This window comes from Manis javanica, chromosome 10 (genome assembly GCF_040802235.1).
Source record: "Manis javanica isolate MJ-LG chromosome 10, MJ_LKY, whole genome shotgun sequence".
In the NCBI taxonomy this organism is placed as follows: Eukaryota; Metazoa; Chordata; class Mammalia; order Pholidota; family Manidae; genus Manis; species Manis javanica.
The window spans coordinates 864,148-883,371 of record NC_133165.1 but is presented as its reverse complement, the minus strand read 5'-3'; the positions used below and the strand labels follow the sequence as shown (position 1 = coordinate 883,371).

General features: G+C 56.2%; 1 protein-coding gene across 4 annotated transcripts in view; it reads left to right on the top strand.

The window, feature by feature from the left end:
* Positions 1 to 19,224, top strand: part of CACNA1H (calcium voltage-gated channel subunit alpha1 H) — a 61,257-nt gene that overhangs the window by 26,734 nt on the left and 15,299 nt on the right. For all 4 annotated transcript variants that reach the window (XM_037005672.2, XM_073214414.1, XM_037005674.2 and 1 more), the window contains exons 3-10: positions 12,798 to 12,909; positions 13,007 to 13,140; positions 13,470 to 13,567; positions 15,571 to 15,730; positions 16,029 to 16,344; positions 16,464 to 16,556; positions 16,848 to 17,643; positions 18,724 to 19,166. In XM_037005672.2, coding sequence (XP_036861567.2) covers positions 12,798 to 12,909; positions 13,007 to 13,140; positions 13,470 to 13,567; positions 15,571 to 15,730; positions 16,029 to 16,344; positions 16,464 to 16,556; positions 16,848 to 17,643; positions 18,724 to 19,166 — 2,152 coding nt within the window. The remainder of the gene's footprint in view (positions 1 to 12,797; positions 12,910 to 13,006; positions 13,141 to 13,469; positions 13,568 to 15,570; positions 15,731 to 16,028; positions 16,345 to 16,463; positions 16,557 to 16,847; positions 17,644 to 18,723; positions 19,167 to 19,224) is intronic.

Here is a 19,224-nt window from a genome sequence, read left to right as displayed (position 1 = left end):
CTGGGCAAGAAGGGCCAGCCCAGTGCCCCTCCTCCAGGACAGGAAGAGGTTTGCCCGTCAGGGGCCCCCGGTGAGCATGTGGCCCAGCGTGCCAGACGGGGCCCACTGACTTTGGGGGCAGGTATACATGCGTACAGAGCTTGCCAGTCTAGCCAGTTGCCAGCCCTTCCCAGTTCAGCCCTGCACCTCCCTGCCGGCCCATCTGCACTGCACAGAAAGACCTGAGGTCCAGCCCTGGGCACCCGCACACCCTTATGTCTCCAGTCAGGGTCCAGGCTCAGGGCTCCCTGTCTGTGATGGGTGGGCACAGCCTACAGCTGCCTGTCCTGTGTCGAGGTCAGGGGGCCCAGGCAGTGTGGGGAGGGTGGAAGGGTGGCAGGCCACTGTGGGTACAGATGGACAGCAGGGAGATGGGGAGACTGCTACAGTGGCCTCAGCGTGGTATGACCCTGGCTGTGGGAGGAGGGGCAGATGCTGACTGGGGGCCACCCCTACTCTGGGGCCCCCTGCCCTACTGCCCCTCCCCCCACCCCCAGCAGGCTGCTCACACCAAGCTGTTGCAGATTTGGCCTAATGGAGCTTAGCTGTCTGAGCAGGTGGCTCTGGGGTGGTGGGCAGGCTGGGCCGGTAGTGGATGGCCTCCTTACCTTCCCTGACAGAGCTTTGCAGCCCCATCTGCCTGACCCCACGACTGCCTGGTGGGGAGCCCAGCCTGTGGGATCGGGGCCTCATCCCTGGCTCCGACTTCAGATGCTGGGCAGTGGCCATGCCTGGGCACCCCTGCCCCACAGCCCTAGTACTGCCATATCACCCACTGGTCTGTGCTCCGGGGCCTGGGCCTGCGTCTGGCTCAGGGATGGAGGAACACCCAGCTGCCCTGTGTCCCTCTGGTAACAGCATCCTTCCTTCCCCGCATCCTGACCCTCATGGGCAGTTGGAGCCAGATGGCCACCACATCCCCTCCCTCCCTGTGTGCAGGGCCAGCAGAGGGGGCTGAGGTGGCACCCCAGGAGGGGGGTGTTTGGAGCCTGCTGGGCATTCTGTAGACGACGATCTGGGTGAATCCCCCAGGACTTGAAACATAAGTGTTGTCACCCCATCCTACAGCTGAGAAAACAGGTGAGGGCTGGACAGTGGCATTGTTGGGGGTCAGGCGCTCATCCCCCAACTCACAGCTGGGCAGGGTGAGAAGCGGCCCACCCTGGGGGCCCTGGGCCAGCAGGCCTGGGTGGGCTGCACATTAACACGGAGGACTGGGTTCGGGGCCCAGGACCACCCTTTGGGCCACACTGCTCTGTGTTTAGGGACCCCAATCCTGTTCCAGGGCCCTGGAGGGCAGTGTCAGGGCGTGTCAGGGCTCCCCGCTGGCACAGCTTCCTGGGGTACACTGGCAGCCTCCCGGCTGCTCCTGGCTCCACACAGCCCCACCTGTGGGCCTCTTCAGTGTGGAGATGACAGAAGCCTTCCCCATGTGGTGAGGGGCCTCTTGGTGCCTGTGCCCAGGGACAGGAGACTGTGGTGTCCGCAGACCAGCACTGTTCTTGCAGCTGTCCATGGAGTGCCTTTAACCAGGGGGGTCTGGGAAGAGAAAGGTGGTCCAAGGAGTGTTTTCCAATGACACCTCGGGCAGGGTGGCCAGCAGGCCCCAGGCTGCACGGCATGTACTCCTCACAGCACACCCAGCCCCAGCTGCGGGCGCACCCAGAACAGCCCGCTTCAGCACCATGGACAGTGGTCATTGCCCGCACTGCCCGCGGAGGGGGTGCCAGGCATTGAGCGTCACTCAGGAGGCGTAGGAGCCCTAGTCTGGGAGACCATGGTGCCAGCACCACCAGCCTTCGAGACAGGATGAGATCTGTGCCCCACACCTGCTGGGGCATGCCCGCCCTGTGGGCTGCCAGGATGGAAGGGTGGGCCAGTGCTGGGCACCTGCTCAGCCCCACCAGGGTCTGGAGAGATGGAAGGGAAGGGAGGAGGTGGGAAAGGCCGCTTTTGAGCCAGGCTGGGCAGAATCCCAGCATGGCTTGAGTTTGTAATGCAGAGGGTGCTTACCTCTGCCCCACTGCCGATGGGGCAGGCACCCAGTACTGCACCCAGGGGCAGCCCTGGGACCCTTCTGCAAGCCATTCTGGGTGCCCACTTCTCATTTAATAGCCCCCTAGCTTGCCGGATGGGAGGCCCCACCCCACCCCAGGGTGGTCAAGGAATGGGGGTCAGGGGCAGAGCCTCCCTGGCTGCAGGGTACCATGGGGAAGACCTCCGCCTCCCACAGCCCCTCGGCCTGGCTCCATTGCACCTTCAGTGGGAATTGACTCCAATTTGTAGAACTTGATTCAAAACCTAAAGGATTTTTAATTAAAACCCAGAAAATTGAAAAAGATGGCAGTGTGGAGAGGAGAGACAGAAGCTTCCTCCTAAAACTGGATACAATTAGAAAATTTAATTGGTGCAACTAATCCTGAGAGAGCAACAGGGAAGGGGATGGCATCAGACTGCACACACCTGGAGAAAAGAGCAGACCTCAGCGAACAGGGTAATGTACCAGAGCTGTGGCTCCCGGGACCCGAGACCCTCCCCCACCCCAGCTCACCAGCGGGAGGAAGAGAAACGGAGCAGGGAGGGAGTGGAAGGCCTGGGACTGCTGAATACCTAGCTCGGGAGATCTGCGCTGGGAGCACAAACCTACATTTCATAGTGCTTTCTTGAGACTCACATGACTACCGGGTTGGAAAGTTAATACAGACAGAGTTCCTGGGGAGACTGGGATTCCGGCCGCTTGTGGAAAGCAGGGATCCATATCCAGCTGCTCTGGGACAAAAGCATACCTGTGTGACCGGCCCACTGGCTCAGGCAGTGGAGACAGGCACAGCAGCCAGGAGGCGGGAACAGTTCTTTCCTCCCCCCAGTACAGCTCCCCTGCGACCCCCGACATTGCTTCAGGGGCTCAGCAGCTCCAGAGTAGAGCTTCTGGACACTAGAGGGCGCCATATACAAACATGAAACGCCAAAGGAACCTTGTCCAGAGTAAAATTGTTAACACAACTCCTGAGAAAGACTTAAATGATATGGACCTCGTGACTCTTCCTGAAAGGGAGTTCAACATCCTAATGGAGGTACGGAAAGACATCCAAGAACTCAGGAATGAATTCAGGTTGGAGATCCAGTCATTAAAGAACACGATGGAGGGTATCAAAAGCAGGATGGATACGGTGGAGGAGAGAAGAGGAATACAAGAAGCTGAGGCACAGAGAGAAAAAAGGATCTCTAAAAATGAAAGAATATTGAGAGAACTGTGTGACCAATCCAAGCGGAACAATATTCGCATTATAGGGATACCAGAAGAAGAAGAGAGAGAGAGAGAAAGGGATAGAAAGTGTCTTTGAGGAGGTAGTTGCTGAAAATTTCCCCAATCTGGGGAAGGAGATCGTCTCTCAGGCCACGGAGATCCACAGATCCCCCAACACAAGGGACCCAAAGAAGACAACACCAACACAAACAGTAATTAAAATGGCAAAGATCAAGGATAAGATTATGTTAATATGTGAGCGCAAGTTAGTTAGTAGTTTAAAACCTATACATGCTTAAGGCACTCTACAAGAAGATATGTCAAAGAAATAATCAATCCTCCCATGTTTTCTTCCATATGCTACCTCTATAGCTTTTCTTCTTCCTTCCTAATTACAACCCTTAAATAGAATTCGTGCCTCATATCGAATTTACCGAGTATCATAATTCCTCCAGGTGGTAAAGATACCTCGAGACAAGTGCTGGGCATAGAAGCCACAGGGCATAAATCTGCAAAGAAGTAAAAAGCTAACCTTTTCAAACAATATGGCTTCTCTCTCACTTACCAACTTTACATTTCCCTGTATGGCCCCGGAAGATGACTGGTTAGCCAGAGACGGGTAAGATTCCTCAAGGGAGGAACAACCCAAGACAGGCACAGTCGCAGGGGGGCCATCAGGTGAGAAATTGGGGATCAACAGAGGTGAGGCTCAGAACCTCAACCCCCTGTTTTGAGAGAAATCTTCTGCATCCGTGGATGTTTTGCTGCCCTTGTCTAGCTTGGATTAATACTTAGTCCATAGGCACACACCTGATCATCTCATTTGCCCTCTTACAGCACTAAACTATGTTTTCTACCTTTATCTTGCATCTACCTACCACTTCAGCATTTTATTAAAAATAAAAATAATAATAATAAAGGGAGAAATGTGGGATCCACATATAAATCAAGTATAAAAATCAAACAAATATTCATATTTGACCTGATTGTTTGTAGTTCATAATGCGTGATCAAAACCGAAAGTTTCTGTGATGACTGCCCTTGTACTGTTCACCGTGTAAAAATTTATTCACTATGTAAGAATTCGTTCACCATGTAAGGACTTGTTCGTTATGCTTCAGAAGATTGGAGACTGACGAGAATTACGCTTCAGATGGATTAATGATTGTGCATTGAGCATTGACCCCCCTATACTGAATTTTATTATTGTTAACAACCATTTGATCAATAAATATGAGAGATGCCCTCTCAAAAAAAAAAAATATCAAGGACAAGGACAGACTGTTAAAAGCAGCCAGAGGCAGAAATAACATCACATACAAAGGAAAGCCCATCAGACTAACAACAGACTTCTCAGCAGAAACCTTACAGGCAAGAAGGGAGTGGCATGATGTATTTAATGCCATGAAGCAGAAGGGCCTGGAACCAACATTACTTTATCCGGCAGATTATCATTTAAATTTGAAGGAGGGTTTAAACAATTCCCAGATAATCAAAAGCTGAGAGAGTTTACCTTCCACAAACCATCTCTGCAGTCTATTTTGGAGGGACTGCTATAGATGGAAGTGTTCCTAGGGGTGGATAGCTGTCACCAGAGGTAGTAAAACCACAGTAGGGAGGGTGGAGCAGCTGATTGCGAGGCAAATGCAAAATTAAATTGACTATCCCCAAAGCCAATCAAGGGATAGACAAAAAGTACAGAATTTGAATGAAGGAGGAAGAAAAAAGGAGGAGAAATAGAAAAGAACCTTTAGATTGTGTTTGTAACAGCATACTAAGTGAGTTAAGTTAGACTCTTAGAAAGTAAGGAAAGTAACCTGGAACCTTTGGTAACCATGAATCTAAAGCCTGAAATGGCAATAAGTATATACCTATCAATAATCACCCTAAATGTGAATGGACTGAATGCACCAATCAAAAGACACAGAGTAACAGAATGGATAAAAAAACAAGACCCATCTATATACTGCTTACAAGAGACACAACTCAAACCCAAAGACATGCACAGACTAAAAGTCAAGGGATGGAAAAAGATATTTCATGCAAACAATAGGGAGAAAAAAGCAGGTGTTGCAGTACTAGTATCAGACAAAATAGACTTCAAAACAAAGAAAATAACAAGATAAGGACATTACATAATGATAAAGGGCTCAATACAACAAGAGGATATAACCATTATAAATATATATATGCACCCAACACAGGAGCACCAGCATATGTGAAACAAATACTAACAGAACTAAAGGAGGAAATAGAATGCAATGCATTCATTTTAGGAGACTTCAGCACACCACTCACTCCAAAGGACAGATCCACCAGACAGAAACTAAGTAAGGACACAGAGGCACTGAACAACACACTAGAACAGATGGACCTAGTAGACATCTATAGAACTCTACACCCAAAAGCAACAGGATACACATTCTTCTCAAGTGCACATGGAACATTCTCCAGAAGAGACCACATACTAGGCCACAAAAAGAGCCTCAGTAAATTCAAAAAGATTGAAATTCTATCAACCAACTTTTCAGACCACAAAGGTATAAAACTAGAAATAAATTGTACAAAGAAAGCAAAAAGGCTCACAAACACATGGAGGCTTAACAACACGCTTCTAAATAGTCAATGGATCAATGACCAAATCAAAATGGAGATCCAGCAATATATGGAAGTAAATGACAACAACAACAGAAAGCCCCAACTTCTGTGGGACGCAGCTAAAGCAGTCTTAAGAGGAAAGTATATAGCAATCCAGGCACACTTAAAGAAAGAAGAACAATCCCAAATGAATAGTCTAATGTCACAATTATCAAAATTGGAAAAAGAAGAACAAATGAGGCCTAAAGTCAGCAGAAGGAGGGACATAATAAAGATCAGAAAAGAAATAAACAAAATTGAGAAGAATAAAACAATAGAAAAAAATCAATGAAACCAATAGCTGGTTCTTTGAGAAAATAAACAAAATAGATAAGCCTCTAGCCAGACTTATTAAGAGAAAAAGAGAATCAACACACATCAACAGAATCAGAAATGAGAAAGGAAACATCACGACAGACCCAACAGAAATACAAAGAATTATTAGAGACTACTATGAAAACCTATATGCTAAGAAGCTGGAAAACCTAGAAGAAATGGACAACTTCTTAGAAAAAACACAACCTTCCAAGACTGACCAAGGAAGAAACACAAAATCTAAACAAACCAATTACCAGCAAAGAAATTGAAGCAGTAATCAAAAAACTACCCAAGAAAAAAAAACCCAGGCCAGATGGATTTACCTCGGAATTTTATCAGACATACAGAGAAGATATAATACCCATTCTCCTTAAAGTTTTCCAAAAAATAGAAGAGGAGGGAATACTCCCAAACTCATTCTATGAAACCAACATCACCCTAATACCAAAACCAGGCAAAGACCCCACCAAAAAAGAAAATTACATACCAATATCCCTGATGAACGTAGATGCAAAAACACTCAATAAAATATTAGCAAACCGAATTCAAAAATATATCAAAAGGATCATACACCACCACGACCAAGTGGAATTCATCCCAGGGATGCAAGGATAAATTATTAGCAATAAAATATTAGCAAACCGAATTCAAAAATACATCAAGAGGGTCATACACTATGATCAAGTGGGTTTCATCCCAGGGATGCAAGGATGGTACAACATTCAAAAATCCATCAACATCATCCACCACATCAACAAAAAGAAGGGCGAAAACCACATGATCATCTCCATAGATGCTGAAAAAGTATTCAACAAAATTCAAGATCCATTCATGATAAAAACTCTCAGCAAAATGGGTATAGAGGGCAAGTACTCAACATAATAAAGGCCATATATGACAAACCCACAGCCAACATCATACTGAACAGCGAGAAGCTGAAAGCTTTTCCTCTGAGATCGGGAACAAGACAGGGATGCCCACTCTCCCCACTGTTGTTTAACATAGTACTGGAGGTCCTAGCCGCGGCAATCAGACAAAACAAAGAAATACAAGGAATCCAGATTGGTGAGGAAGTTAAACTGTCACCATTTGCAGATGACATTATATTGTACATAAAAAACCCTAAAGACTCCACTCCAAAACTACTAGAGCTAATACAGGAATTCAGCAAAGTTGCAGGATACAAAATTAACACACATAAATCTGTGACTTTCCTATATACTAACAATGAGCCAAGAGAAAGAGAAATCAGGAAAATAATTCCATTCACAATTACATCAAAAATAATAAAATACCTAGGAATAAAACTAACCAAAGGAGTGAAAGGCCTATACCCTGAAAACTATAAGACACTCTTAAGAGAAGTTAAAGAGGACACTAACAAATGGAAACTCATCCCATGCTCCTGGCTAGGGAGAATTAATATAATCAAAATGGCCATCCTGCCATATACAGATTTGATGCAATCCCTATCAAATTACCAACAACATTCTTCAACGAACTGGAACAAATAGTTCAAAAATTCATATGGAAACACCAAAGACCCCGAGTAGCCAAAGCAATCCTGAGAAAGAAGAATAAAGTGGGGGGATCTCACTCCCCAACTTCAAGCTCTACTACAAAGCCATAGTAATCAAGACTATTTGGTACTGGCACAAGAACAGAGCCACAGACCAGTGGAACAGAATAGAGACTCCAAACATTAACCCAAACATATATGATCAATTAATATTCGATGAAGGAGCCACAGACATACAATGGGGAAATGACAGTCTCTTCAACAGATGGTGCTGGCAAAACTGGACAGCTACACGTAAGAGAATGAAACTGGATCACTGTCTAACCCCATACACAAGAGTAAATTTGAAATGGATCAAAGACCTGAGCGTTAAGTCATGAAACCATAAAACTCTTAGAAAAAAACATAGGCAAAAATCTCTTGGACATAAACATTAGCGACTTCTTCATGAACATATCTCCCCAGGCAAGGAAAACAAAAGCAAAAATGAACAAGTGGGACTATATTAAGCTGAAAAGGTTCTGTACAGCAAAGGACACCATCAATAGAACAAAAAGGCATCCTACAGTATGGGAGAATAGATTCACAAATGACAGATCTGATAAAGGGTTGACATCCAAAATATATAAAGAGCTCACACACCTCAACAAACAAACAAGCAAATAATCCAATTAAAAAATGGACAGAGGAGCTGAACAGACAGTTCTCCAAAGAAGAAATTCAGATGGCCAACAGACACATGAAAAGATGCTCCACATCGCTAATCATCAGAGAAATGCAAATTAAACCCACAATGAGATTCACCTCACACCAGTAAGGATCACCACCATCCAAAAGACAAACAACAACAAATGCTGGCAAGGATGTGGAGAAAGGGGAACCCTCCTACACTGCTGGTGGGAATGTAAATTAGTTCAACCATTGTGGAAAGCAATATGGAGGTTCCTCAAAATGCTCAAAATAGAAATACCATTTGACCCAGGAATTCCACTCCTAGGAATTTACCCTAAGGATGCAGCACTCCAGTTTGAAAAAGACAGATGCACCCCTATGTTTATCACAGCACTATTTACAATAGCCAAGAAATGGAAGCAACCCAAGTGTCCATCAGTAGATGAATGGATAAAGAAGAGGTGGTACATATACACAATGGAGTATCATTCAGCCGTAAGAAGAAAACAAATCCTACCATTTGCAACAACATGGATGGAGCTAGAGGGTATTATGCTCAGTGAAATAAGCCAAGCGGAGAAAGGCAAATACCAAATGATTTCACTCATCTGTGGAGTATAAGAACAACAAAAAACTGAAGGAACAAAACAGCAGCAGAATCACAGAACCCAAGAATGGACTAACAGTTACCAAAGGGAAAGAGACTGGGGAGAAAGGGTGGGAAGGGAGGGATAAGGGTGCGGAAAAAGAAAGGGGACCCTACGATTACCATGTACCGTGTGGAGGGTGGGGGAAAGGGGAGGGCTGTGCAACACAGAGAAGACAAGTAGTGATTCTACAACATCTTACTATGCTGATGGACAGTGACTGTAATGGGGTTTGTGGGGGGGGACTTGGGGTACGGGAGAGCCTAGTAAACATAATTTTCTTCATGTAATTGTAGATTAATGATAACAAACAAACAAAAAAAACCCAGAAAATCCATCTGAGTAATTAAGCCTCCATAAGTCACTGGGCTGTGTGTGATACATAGCTGGCTGGCACTGCCTGTGTTCAGCTGCCCAGCAGGGTATCAGGGGGCAGCTTCATGGGACCAGAGGCTGCCATTCCCATGTGCCCTGGGGGCCTGACAGCCCTGGGGAACCTGGGTACCTGGAGCCCCTCCCCAGGGCAGGAAGCACAGGGCTTCTCCAGGGTGCTTCCAGAGCCTCACGTGCGCGTGACCTTTGCACAACCCCAGGCAAGGTCCTTATCCCTCCCAGGTGTGTTTCGGGCTGCATTGTGGGGAGAGTGACCCCCCCAAAGGGCATGTGATAGCAGGGACAGATGGAGAACCCTCTGGGTGCTGGGGCCATGTGGACCAGGTCGGTCATCCCAGCTGCCCCAGCGGTGTTCCCACTTCTCGAACAGGTCTGTGTTCATGGCCTCACCGCTGGGCTCTCGGACCCCCAGGGGTCACTTGTGCTGAGCTCCCAGGCTGTGCCTCATGAGCAGGGAGGCAGGCCAGGACCCCCAGGGCCAGCAGGTGAGGTGGAAGCCAAGGTTGGTTGGGGTGCTTTACTTATCAGTAGTTTGGGCAGGTGTTGAGGCAGAGCCTCAGTCCAGGGACCGCCAGCCAGGCTGTCTTTTCAAGTAGCTGGGGGGTCTGGTTTGTGGCTCCCACTGGGGAGCAGCTCCCCAGTCCCTCACCTGAGTTACCTGTGGCGGGTCCCTGCCCGGGCCAGCAGGGACTTGGACATGTCCATGCCGTCATTGAGGGCTGAGGTCCTCAGCATTGCCAGATGGCAGCTCTGGGGATTTGGGGCCGGTCCCCTGCCAGAATCCTGCAGACCAGGAGATGCCTGTGCCTGTGCATGCCCCTTCCATCTCCACCCACCCTCCCTCCACCCTGGGGTCCAGAACTCGGCCCACCACAAGGCTTAGCTGCAAATCTTCAAGTGGTGGGAGGGCAGCTGGTGGACCCCGTCTGGGCCAGGTGCAGGGAGAGCATGAATATTTACCTGACGGTGGGGTGCACTGTTTCTGGGCAACATTCCTGGCCCGGGCATTCCTGCAGGAGGGCTCCTGCGGGCTCAGGCCTGGGAGAAACCAGGCAGCAGGTGGAGACATCAGTCGGGAAGAGCCGGGGGCGGACAGGGCTGGGCACCCCAGTGCTGGAGCAGGATGTTCGCAGGGAGGCAGGGGTCTCCAGCCCAGAAGCCCATGGGGTCAAGGAGAGCTTGGAGAAGAGGGTCAGAGAAGGGTCTCCATGCCCTCTGGATGGATAGGCTGCTCCCCTGAGGCACCTGCACGGCCAGGTGTCCAGTCAGATCTTGGAGTCGGGGTACTCAGGCCGGGATGTGTTCCCCACTCTGCCCCGTCTTCACCCACCCGGCCCAGAGCTGCTGCGCCCCTGCCGTGTGGCACGCCTAGCCCAGTGGACACGTGGGGTTGTCCCTTGCATGCAGGTCTGGGCGGCCTTTGCTCTTCCTCCAGGGCCTCCTGTTTATGGGGAGAACTCCGCCCCTGGAGACACATGGAGCCAGTCCCTGTGCACATCCTCTCCAGGGGCACACCCATGGCAGTCCATGCTGGGGGCCTGCACAGCACCCACCTGAGACCCCCAGGATGTGGTGCTGGGGCGGGGAGCCCCAGGAGGCGCACTGGAGGTGTTTGCATGCTTTCAGCGCCACCCAGGGGCCACGCCCAGAGGCCCCGGTTCTGTGTGGACCTGGGCCAGCATGTGGCCACACCGTCTCAGGACCTGGGGGCCGGCCTTGGTGCTGTCTCAGCAGGAGGCTGATTTCAGTTTTCCCGCAGCCACATCGTAGCAAGAGCACTTGTTACCGCTGAACCCATTAAGTGTAGTTATGGCGCTCCCCACGGGATCGTGTGATTACATTGGTGGCCCGGCGCCATGCTGCACCCCCACCCTGCCCGGGAGGCTGTGGGGAGAGGGATCAGCGTGGGATGCCAGGGGACCACGCACAGCACTGCCTGCCCTTCCCACTGCCCCCCGTCACTGAACCTGTCCACCTGTAAGTATAGAGGCCCTGGCCTCATCCCCTCCCTGATGCCCCGTCAGCAAAGCCTCTGCCAATTTGTCTCAGCTGCCCTTGGGGTCAGAGCCGTCGCAGACAGGGCCACACGGACCCCCAGGCCCAGTGCCCCCAGTCGGCCAGGCACCCGGGGGGGTCTTGTAAGGGTGCACAGCCCGCTCCTGGACCCCCTTCGGCCCCCACAGGTCCGTGGCACAGGATCCCCTGTGCTGTCTGCTGGTGAGCAGTGTTCTCCAAGTGACGCCTCTCTCCCACCAGCTCCAGCTCCAGCGGGGGCAGGGGCCTGGCCTTGGGGGCCGCAGGCCGCCTCCTTCCTACCCCTGTCCCCCCCAACTAAGGGCAGCCCGCCCTGGGGACCCGGTGGGCCTGGTGGGAGGGGATCCTCCCAGCCGCGAGGGGCACCTGCCCACATCCATGAGGCTTGGGTGGAGCCTCAGCCGCTCAACTTGGGGGTCCCCACCTCCATCCAGGCAGCCTAGAGCCCCTCCCTGGCGTTGATGGCCCATCACAGGGACCCTCAGTTTCTTCCTGAGCCAAGTGGGCTGGAGATTGCGGCCTGCGTGGAGCCACAGTGCCCCCTGGTGGCCACTCCCCGAATGGCCGGGCGCTCTTGCTGAGGGCCTGGTGGCCTCTCCTCCCCAGTGCTGGGTGCACAGAGCACGTGGGTCCAGCCCCTTGCCTGAGGCCCCCACCCCAGTCTGGATGACCTCCTGCCAGCAGGGAGGCTGGATAAGCCCACTCGGGCAGGTGACCTTCACTCCCAGGACGATCGGCCGGCTGGGGTGGAGGCTGAGGGTGGGCGTCATTCATCCGCTGTCCCCCTCCCCCAGGCACACAGCAGGGCTGAGAGCCCAGTGGCTCACATCCTGCCCCTGCGGTCGGGGCATCCCCCTGCTGGAGGAATGTGGGGGGGTCGTGGAGGGCATGGGGAGGGGCTCTGGGGCTCCCCTCCAGTTTGCGGGCATCCGCGACTGAGTGGTGCTCGTTGGCATGTCTGACCTCGGTTTAGGGCATTGGAGTGGGGAACCTGGCAGAAGGGCAGGGGCTGGTCTCCAGCCTCCTCCAGCCAGGGCCCCGCTCCCCGCCTGGGCTGCTTCTGGGCTCGGGCTGGCAGCAGCGTCCAGCGGCCTGTGGGGTGGCCCTGGCAGGCTCCCAGGGGCCGTGTCAGGGCTCTGTCCCTTAACGCCAGGCTGATGGGGCGGGTGCAGGGGTTTGAAGGGCTTGGCGGGTGGTGGGGGCCTTGGTGTGGGGTGGGGACCTGCTTCCCTCTGCCCCCTGCGGCCGTTTCCAGCCTCTCGCACGGACCCTTAACTCGGCGCCGCTCCACGTGGTTCGAGCACGTCAGCATGCTGGTCATCATGCTCAACTGCGTGACCCTGGGCATGTTCCGGCCCTGCGAGGACCTGGAGTGCCGCTCCGAGCGCTGCAGCACCCTGGAGGTGGGCGGCGGCGGCGGGTGGGCCTGCGCGCGGTGGCCCTCGGGGCACCCCGGGCGCGGGGGCGTAGGCCGTGCTCTCAGGCCCCGCCTCCCGCCAGGCCTTCGACGCCTTCATCTTCGCCTTCTTCGCGGTGGAGATGGTCATCAAGATGACCGCCCTGGGACTGTTCGGGCAGAGGTGCTACCTGGGCGACACGTGGAACAGGCTGGACTTCTTCATCGTTGTGGCGGGGTGAGCCCTCGTCCCGCCTGCAGCACAGGAGCAGCCTCTGCACTGGCCAGCCTGGCCGGGAGTCCAGCCCCCTCGGACCCGGTGGTGGCCTGTGGGGCTCCCCAGGAAGAGGGCTGGGGGGTACACCCTGGCGGAGTCCGGGTGGGACCCGGTCTGGGAGGTGGCTGTGGGCGGGAGCCTCGTCCTGGGGCCCCTGTGCCAGCAGCAGGGACAGAGGGACAGGTATGGGGTAAGTGCAGGGCCCCCGTGGCTCCCCAGGGCCACGCTGCCCCTGCCCTGGCGAGAGTCTGTGCGCACCCCCAAGCCTTCCCCCACTCTGTCCGCCCCAGCATGATGGAGTACTCTCTGGACGGACACAACGTGAGCCTGTCAGCCATCCGGACAGTGCGCGTGCTGCGGCCCCTCCGCGCCATCAACCGTGTGCCCAGTAAGCAGCCCCCCCCCCCCGCCACCTGGGCCTGGGACAGGCCTGTGTGTGCTGCCAGCCCTGCTGAGTGCCCTCAAGGACACCCTGGGTTCACAGAACCAGAAGGCCATGCTGCCCACGTGGCTTCTGGATGCTGTAGCCCCAGCATAGACCCCAAGCCTGGGGGAGGAGGGGTGGCCTCCTGCCACTCGAGTAGAGTCCTTGAGGATTTGCCGCTTTTCTTCTGGGAGGACAGAACACCCCTGGCCTGAGCTGGGGTTTGATGGGCAGGCTGCACGGGACCTGGCTCCCCCTAGCATTGCTGAGTGACAGGGGCCACTCTGAACCTCAGAGTCCTCATCTGCACGGCAGTCCGGGTCCTCCCAGAGGGGTTGCGCAGGCCCTGGTGGCGTTGTTCTCTGGCCTGAGAGATTCTCACTTCCGAGCTCTGCTGGAAGGGTCTGGTGCTGCAGGGAAGCTTCCAGACGCTTCTGGGAAGTCCATGGATGCTTGTTGAGAAAACAGCCTGTATTAGCACTGACCTTCCCCCACAGGGGGATGATTTCTCTGTCCCCAGAGTGTTCAGTGCTGTGGCCACAAGACTGTCAAGTGCAGGTGTGTGTGTGAGGTGGGGAGGGGTCTGCGTGTACTGTGTAGCTGCGCATATGGCCTTTCAGGTGCCTGGCCTGGGCCCTGGTGGCCTCAGCACCCAGGCTCTGGGTGGTCAGGGCTTGTCCTGCAGCACCCCTAAGAGGGACACCCCCCCAGGGCAGGTTCGCCCTCCCCCACGGGCCATCAGCTCCACCAAAGGGTGGGTGGCTCAAGGTTGTGCTGCGGGCTCTGGCCCTACCTTCCACCTGCCCAACTGGCTCTACCGTCAGAGGTCAGATAGGGCTCAAACCCAGGCAAGTTTCTGAACTTCTCTGAGCCTCCATTTCCCCAGCTGTGACAGCTGGACACTGGTGGCACCCACAAAGTGGCCATGCTTGGCTCTGTGCCTGACACCCCCACACTTTGCTCGCCTGGACCTGCCTTTCAGAGCTGTGAACTAACGGCCCAGCCCATCGCGCAGGTGCCCGTTTTTCAGATGATCTCCCACAGAGGCCAGAATTGCCACCAGCAGCCTGCCTCTGGGGACATGCCCCTGTCCCAAACCAGGGACCTCTGCCAGGCGAGCCCCACATGGTCACCTTCAGGGCTGCACCTCATCTGGCTGCCTGGGGCCCACTCTGACCCTGTGACACCTGTGACCTTTGAGCTGTCTGGCCGCAGCAGTGCTCACTGACTGTCCCTGGTGAATCTTACTCTCTCGGCCACTTCTGAAACTTCAGTCCCCCTCCTGGCTGTGAGACACCCACTGTGGCCCCAAGCGCCCATTGTGCCATCTGCCACCCCCAGAGTTCTGCTCCATGAGGCCTCAGCACCTGCCTCCTTCAACTAGCCCACAGGCCCAGAGGAGGTCTGGAGGGGCCAGGACTGGGTGAGCGAGGCTGACCAGCTGCTTGGGTCAATTTGCGTTAACGTGGCCCACAGTGCCCAGCAACAAGGGCCTCAAAACGGCCTCTCCAAAAGCCCGTCCTAGGGGTGCATGCAGCCCCCACCTCCCCTCCAGTGCAGGGGGCTCTGCTACAGCGTGACTGACATGGGTGCTGCCCCTGGACCAGAGCTACTGCGAGACCCCAGGCTCCAGAGCACAGGGGGCACCCCAGAGTTGATCTGGGGGCTCCCCGAGGCTGTTGCCTCCAGGACAGAGACTGGAGCCACAGGACTCCAGGCCGGCCTCCAGGGCCTGTATGTGCCTAGTCCCCGTCCGTCATTCAGCAGGCTGTCATTCAGCAGGGTCAGGGACCACCCGCTCTGAGACCCTTCCCCCACCCAGCCCGCAGCCCTGCTCCCTCTGTGGGTCTGAGGCGCCCCTGCCGCTTGGGCTGGATGTGTGTCCCCTGCAGGCCCGCGTCCGGTACTCGCGGGAGGCGCTGGGGCCCAAGGGCTCCGCTGAGCCGGCCCCGTCCTGCCGCTTGCAGGCATGCGCATCCTGGTAACCCTGCTGCTGGACACGCTGCCCATGCTGGGGAACGTCCTTCTGCTCTGCTTCTTCGTCTTCTTCATCTTCGGCATTGTGGGCGTCCAGCTCTGGGCCGGCCTGCTGCGCAACCGCTGCTTCCTGGACAGCGCCTTCGTCAGGTGCGAGGCCCGCCCCTCTCCGGCCCCGCCCCCAGGTCCGGCCCTGCCCAGGCCCCGCCCCCTCGGGCCCGCCCCCACCGCCCCGGCCCGCGGACACGCCTATTTTCGGAACGGCCCGTGCTTGGGCTTGAGTGTCGGTCTATCTTTTTTGTGTGTCTCTCCTTTTTAATATTCTTGTTGCTTGTCTTTTTGTCTCTCCCTGGCTCCCCTCGTCACCCCCGTCTCCCCGTCTCTCCCCGTCTCCCCGCCGTGTGCCCCCGCTGCCCCTACCGCGTGCCCGCCCGGCCCGCCCCACCAGGAACAACAACCTCAGCTTCCTGCGGCCGTACTACCAGACGGAAGCAGGCGAGGAGAACCCCTTCATCTGCTCGGCGCGCCGGGACAACGGCATGCAGAAGTGCTCGCACATCCCCAGCCGCCGCGAGCTCCGCGTGGAGTGCACGCTGGGCTGGGAGGCCCTCGGGCAGCCGCAGGCCGAGGGCGCGGGCGGCAGCCGCAACGCCTGCATCAACTGGAACCAGTACTACAACGTGTGCCGCGCCGGCGGCTCCAACCCGCACAACGGCGCCATCAACTTCGACAACATCGGCTACGCCTGGATTGCCATCTTCCAGGTGGGCGAGCGCCCGTGGCCTCAGGGGGTAGGGCTTACTTGCCCCGCAGCCCAGCCCCAGGGTGCCCAGGCCGGGAGGGCCGCCCCGTCCGTGTGCCCAGCTGCCTGCCCCCCGCCCAGGTGATCACGCTGGAGGGCTGGGTGGACATCATGTACTACGTCATGGACGCGCACTCCTTCTACAACTTCATCTACTTCATCTTGCTCATCATCGTGAGTGGAGGCACCAGGCGCGTCCCGGGGTGGGTGGGCTGGCCGGCCCCGGCCGCGGTGCCGGCGGTTGGCGCTGGGACGGCGTCTCTCAGGTCCCTGAGCTCCTGCTCCCGGGGTCGGCCGGGAGCCCGGCTCGGCATCTGACGAGCAGGACCCCGCCCGTCACCGATGCGCAGGAGCCACAGCCGCTGCCCCAGGAGGGCCCCCGCATGCCCTCCTCCGGCCCCCCGAGCCCGAGGACGGGGCCGTGGGCCTCCTGCCAGGACTCACGGCAAGCACCCGCCCGCGCAGGTGGGCTCCTTCTTCATGATCAACCTGTGCCTGGTGGTGATCGCCACGCAGTTCTCCGAGACGAAGCAGCGGGAGAGCCGGCTCATGAGGGAGCAGCGCGCCCGCTGCCTGTCCGACGCCAGCACCCTGGCCAGCTTCTCAGAGCCAGGCAGCTGCTACGAGGAGCTGCTCAAGTACGTGGGTCACATCTGCCGCAAGGCCAAGCGGCGTGCTCTGCGCCTCTATGCACGCTGGCAGAGCCGCTGGTGCAAGAAGGTGGACCCCAGCAGCACCCTGCACGGCCAGGGGCCTGGGCGGCGGCCACAGCGGGCAGGACGGCGGGCAGCAGCCTCTGTCCACCACCTGGTGTACCACCACCACCACCACCACCACCACCACTACCACTTCAGCCATGGCAGCCCACGCCGGCCTGGCCCCGAGCCGGGCGCTGGGGACAACAGGCTGGTGCGGGCCGGAGCGCTGCCCTCGCCACCCCTGCCAGGACGTAGGCCACCTGACACTGAGTCTGTGCACAGCGTGTACCATGCAGACTGCCATGTGGAGGGGCCACAGGAGAGGGCCCGGGTGGCACATGCCGCGGCCACCACCGCTGCTGGCCTGAAGCTGGCCACAGGTCTGGGTGCCATGAACTACCCCACCATCCTGCCCTCGGCAGTGGGCGTTAGCAAAGACAGCACCAGCCCTGGGCCCAAGAGGAAGTGGGCCAGTGGGCCGGTGGGCACTGGGGGGCACAGTCCCCTGAGCCTGAGCAGCCCCAACCCCTGTGAGAAGATCCAGCACTTGGTGGGAGAACATGGTAAGGACCCCAGCCCTGCCTCGTGGAGGGGTTGGCACTGGGGCTGGGCCGGGGCTGGGGAGATGACTCCTGGGGTGTCCCCACCTGTGTACCCTCCAGGGAGGTATTCTTTTCCTCATGAGCCCTGGAGGAAGGGGTGGGAGGGAGGGAACCCTGGGCCAGGTAAGTGGCAAACTAGTGTTTGCCATGAGCCTGAGAATTCCATAGCTGGCAGAAAACGCATCACACTCACCAGGCCTGCATACCACTGCCCCCACCTGGCCCCAGGAGGAGCTGTAAGCCATGTCCACAGCCTGTCCACTTCTCCCGAGGAGTGGCCAACCCCCTTTCTAGGTGGGGAGGCTGGAGCTGGGCAGGAGGGAGAAATCGAGATCAGAGTCTCTGGGGGCTGGATGCCCCCCCCCCCACACAGTCCTCCCCCCAGGGCCTCAGCTTCACCCAACTTGGACAGCACTTGGGGAAGGGGCACCGGGACTGACCCCCAGGCAGCCAGGTCACCTGCAAACACTTGGGGCACGGGCAGGTATAGACCAAGGTGCGCCTGGAGTGGGTAGGGGCATGTGCCATGCCCACAGGTGTGCAGGCCGGCAAGTCCAGTGGCCCTGGTCTCACGGGGCCCTGGAATTGTGGTGAGTCTGAGCTGAGGTATGAAGCTGTCTGTGTGAAGTGTGCCCTGGGTCCCAGAGTCAGCAGGAGGGAGGAGATGGGGTACCGGCTCCTGGAGATTCTTATAGCCTTCCAGAGTCGGAGTGGCAAAGCCTCGGCAGGTACGTCAAATCCTCACTCGTTTCAGCGTGGCTCCTAGAAAGTGGCTGGCCCTGCAGTTCTGCAGACAGTGAGGCCCCAGGGCAGACAAGCTTCTCTGCCCCTTGTGTCCTGCCCCGTGCACACAGGGCTGCACCTGTGTGGGGTGCATGTGAGTGTGCCCAGGTGTGTGTTCCCTCCCTAGGTGCATGGGTGCCCACAGGCGACCAGGTACATGTGCCCAGGCATGCACGTGAGCCTCCGCATGCATGTGGGTCCCAGCCACAGGTGTAGCCGCTAAGCAGCCTGACCCTGCCTGTGCCCTTCTCCCTGCAGGACTGGGCCGGGCACCCAGCCGCCTGTCGGGCCTGAGCGTGCCCTGCCCCCTGCCCAGCCCCCAGGCGGGCACTCTGACCTGTGAGCTGAGGAACTGCCCGTACTGTGCCAGTGCCTTGGAGGACCCTAAGTTTGAGCTCAGTGACTCAGAGAGTGGGGACTCAGATGGCCATGCCGTCTACGAGTTCACACGGGACGTGCAACACGGAGACCACCGCGACCCCGCGCAGCCGCCGCCCGCAGCAGACATGCCAGGCCGGGCCGGTGCGAGGCGGCAGGCGCGGCGGCAGGCAGCCTCGGGTGAGCGGAGCGGGCTGGGCCACGTCTGGACCACCGTCAGCGGAGAGCTGCGCCGGGTCGTGGGCAGCAAGTACTTTAGCCGCGGCATCATGGTGGCCATCCTGACCAACACACTGAGCATGGGTGTCGAGCACCACGAGCAGGTGGGCAGGCGTGGGGGTGGCCGGGCCCTACCGTGCTCCTGCCTGCGACCCTTGGGAG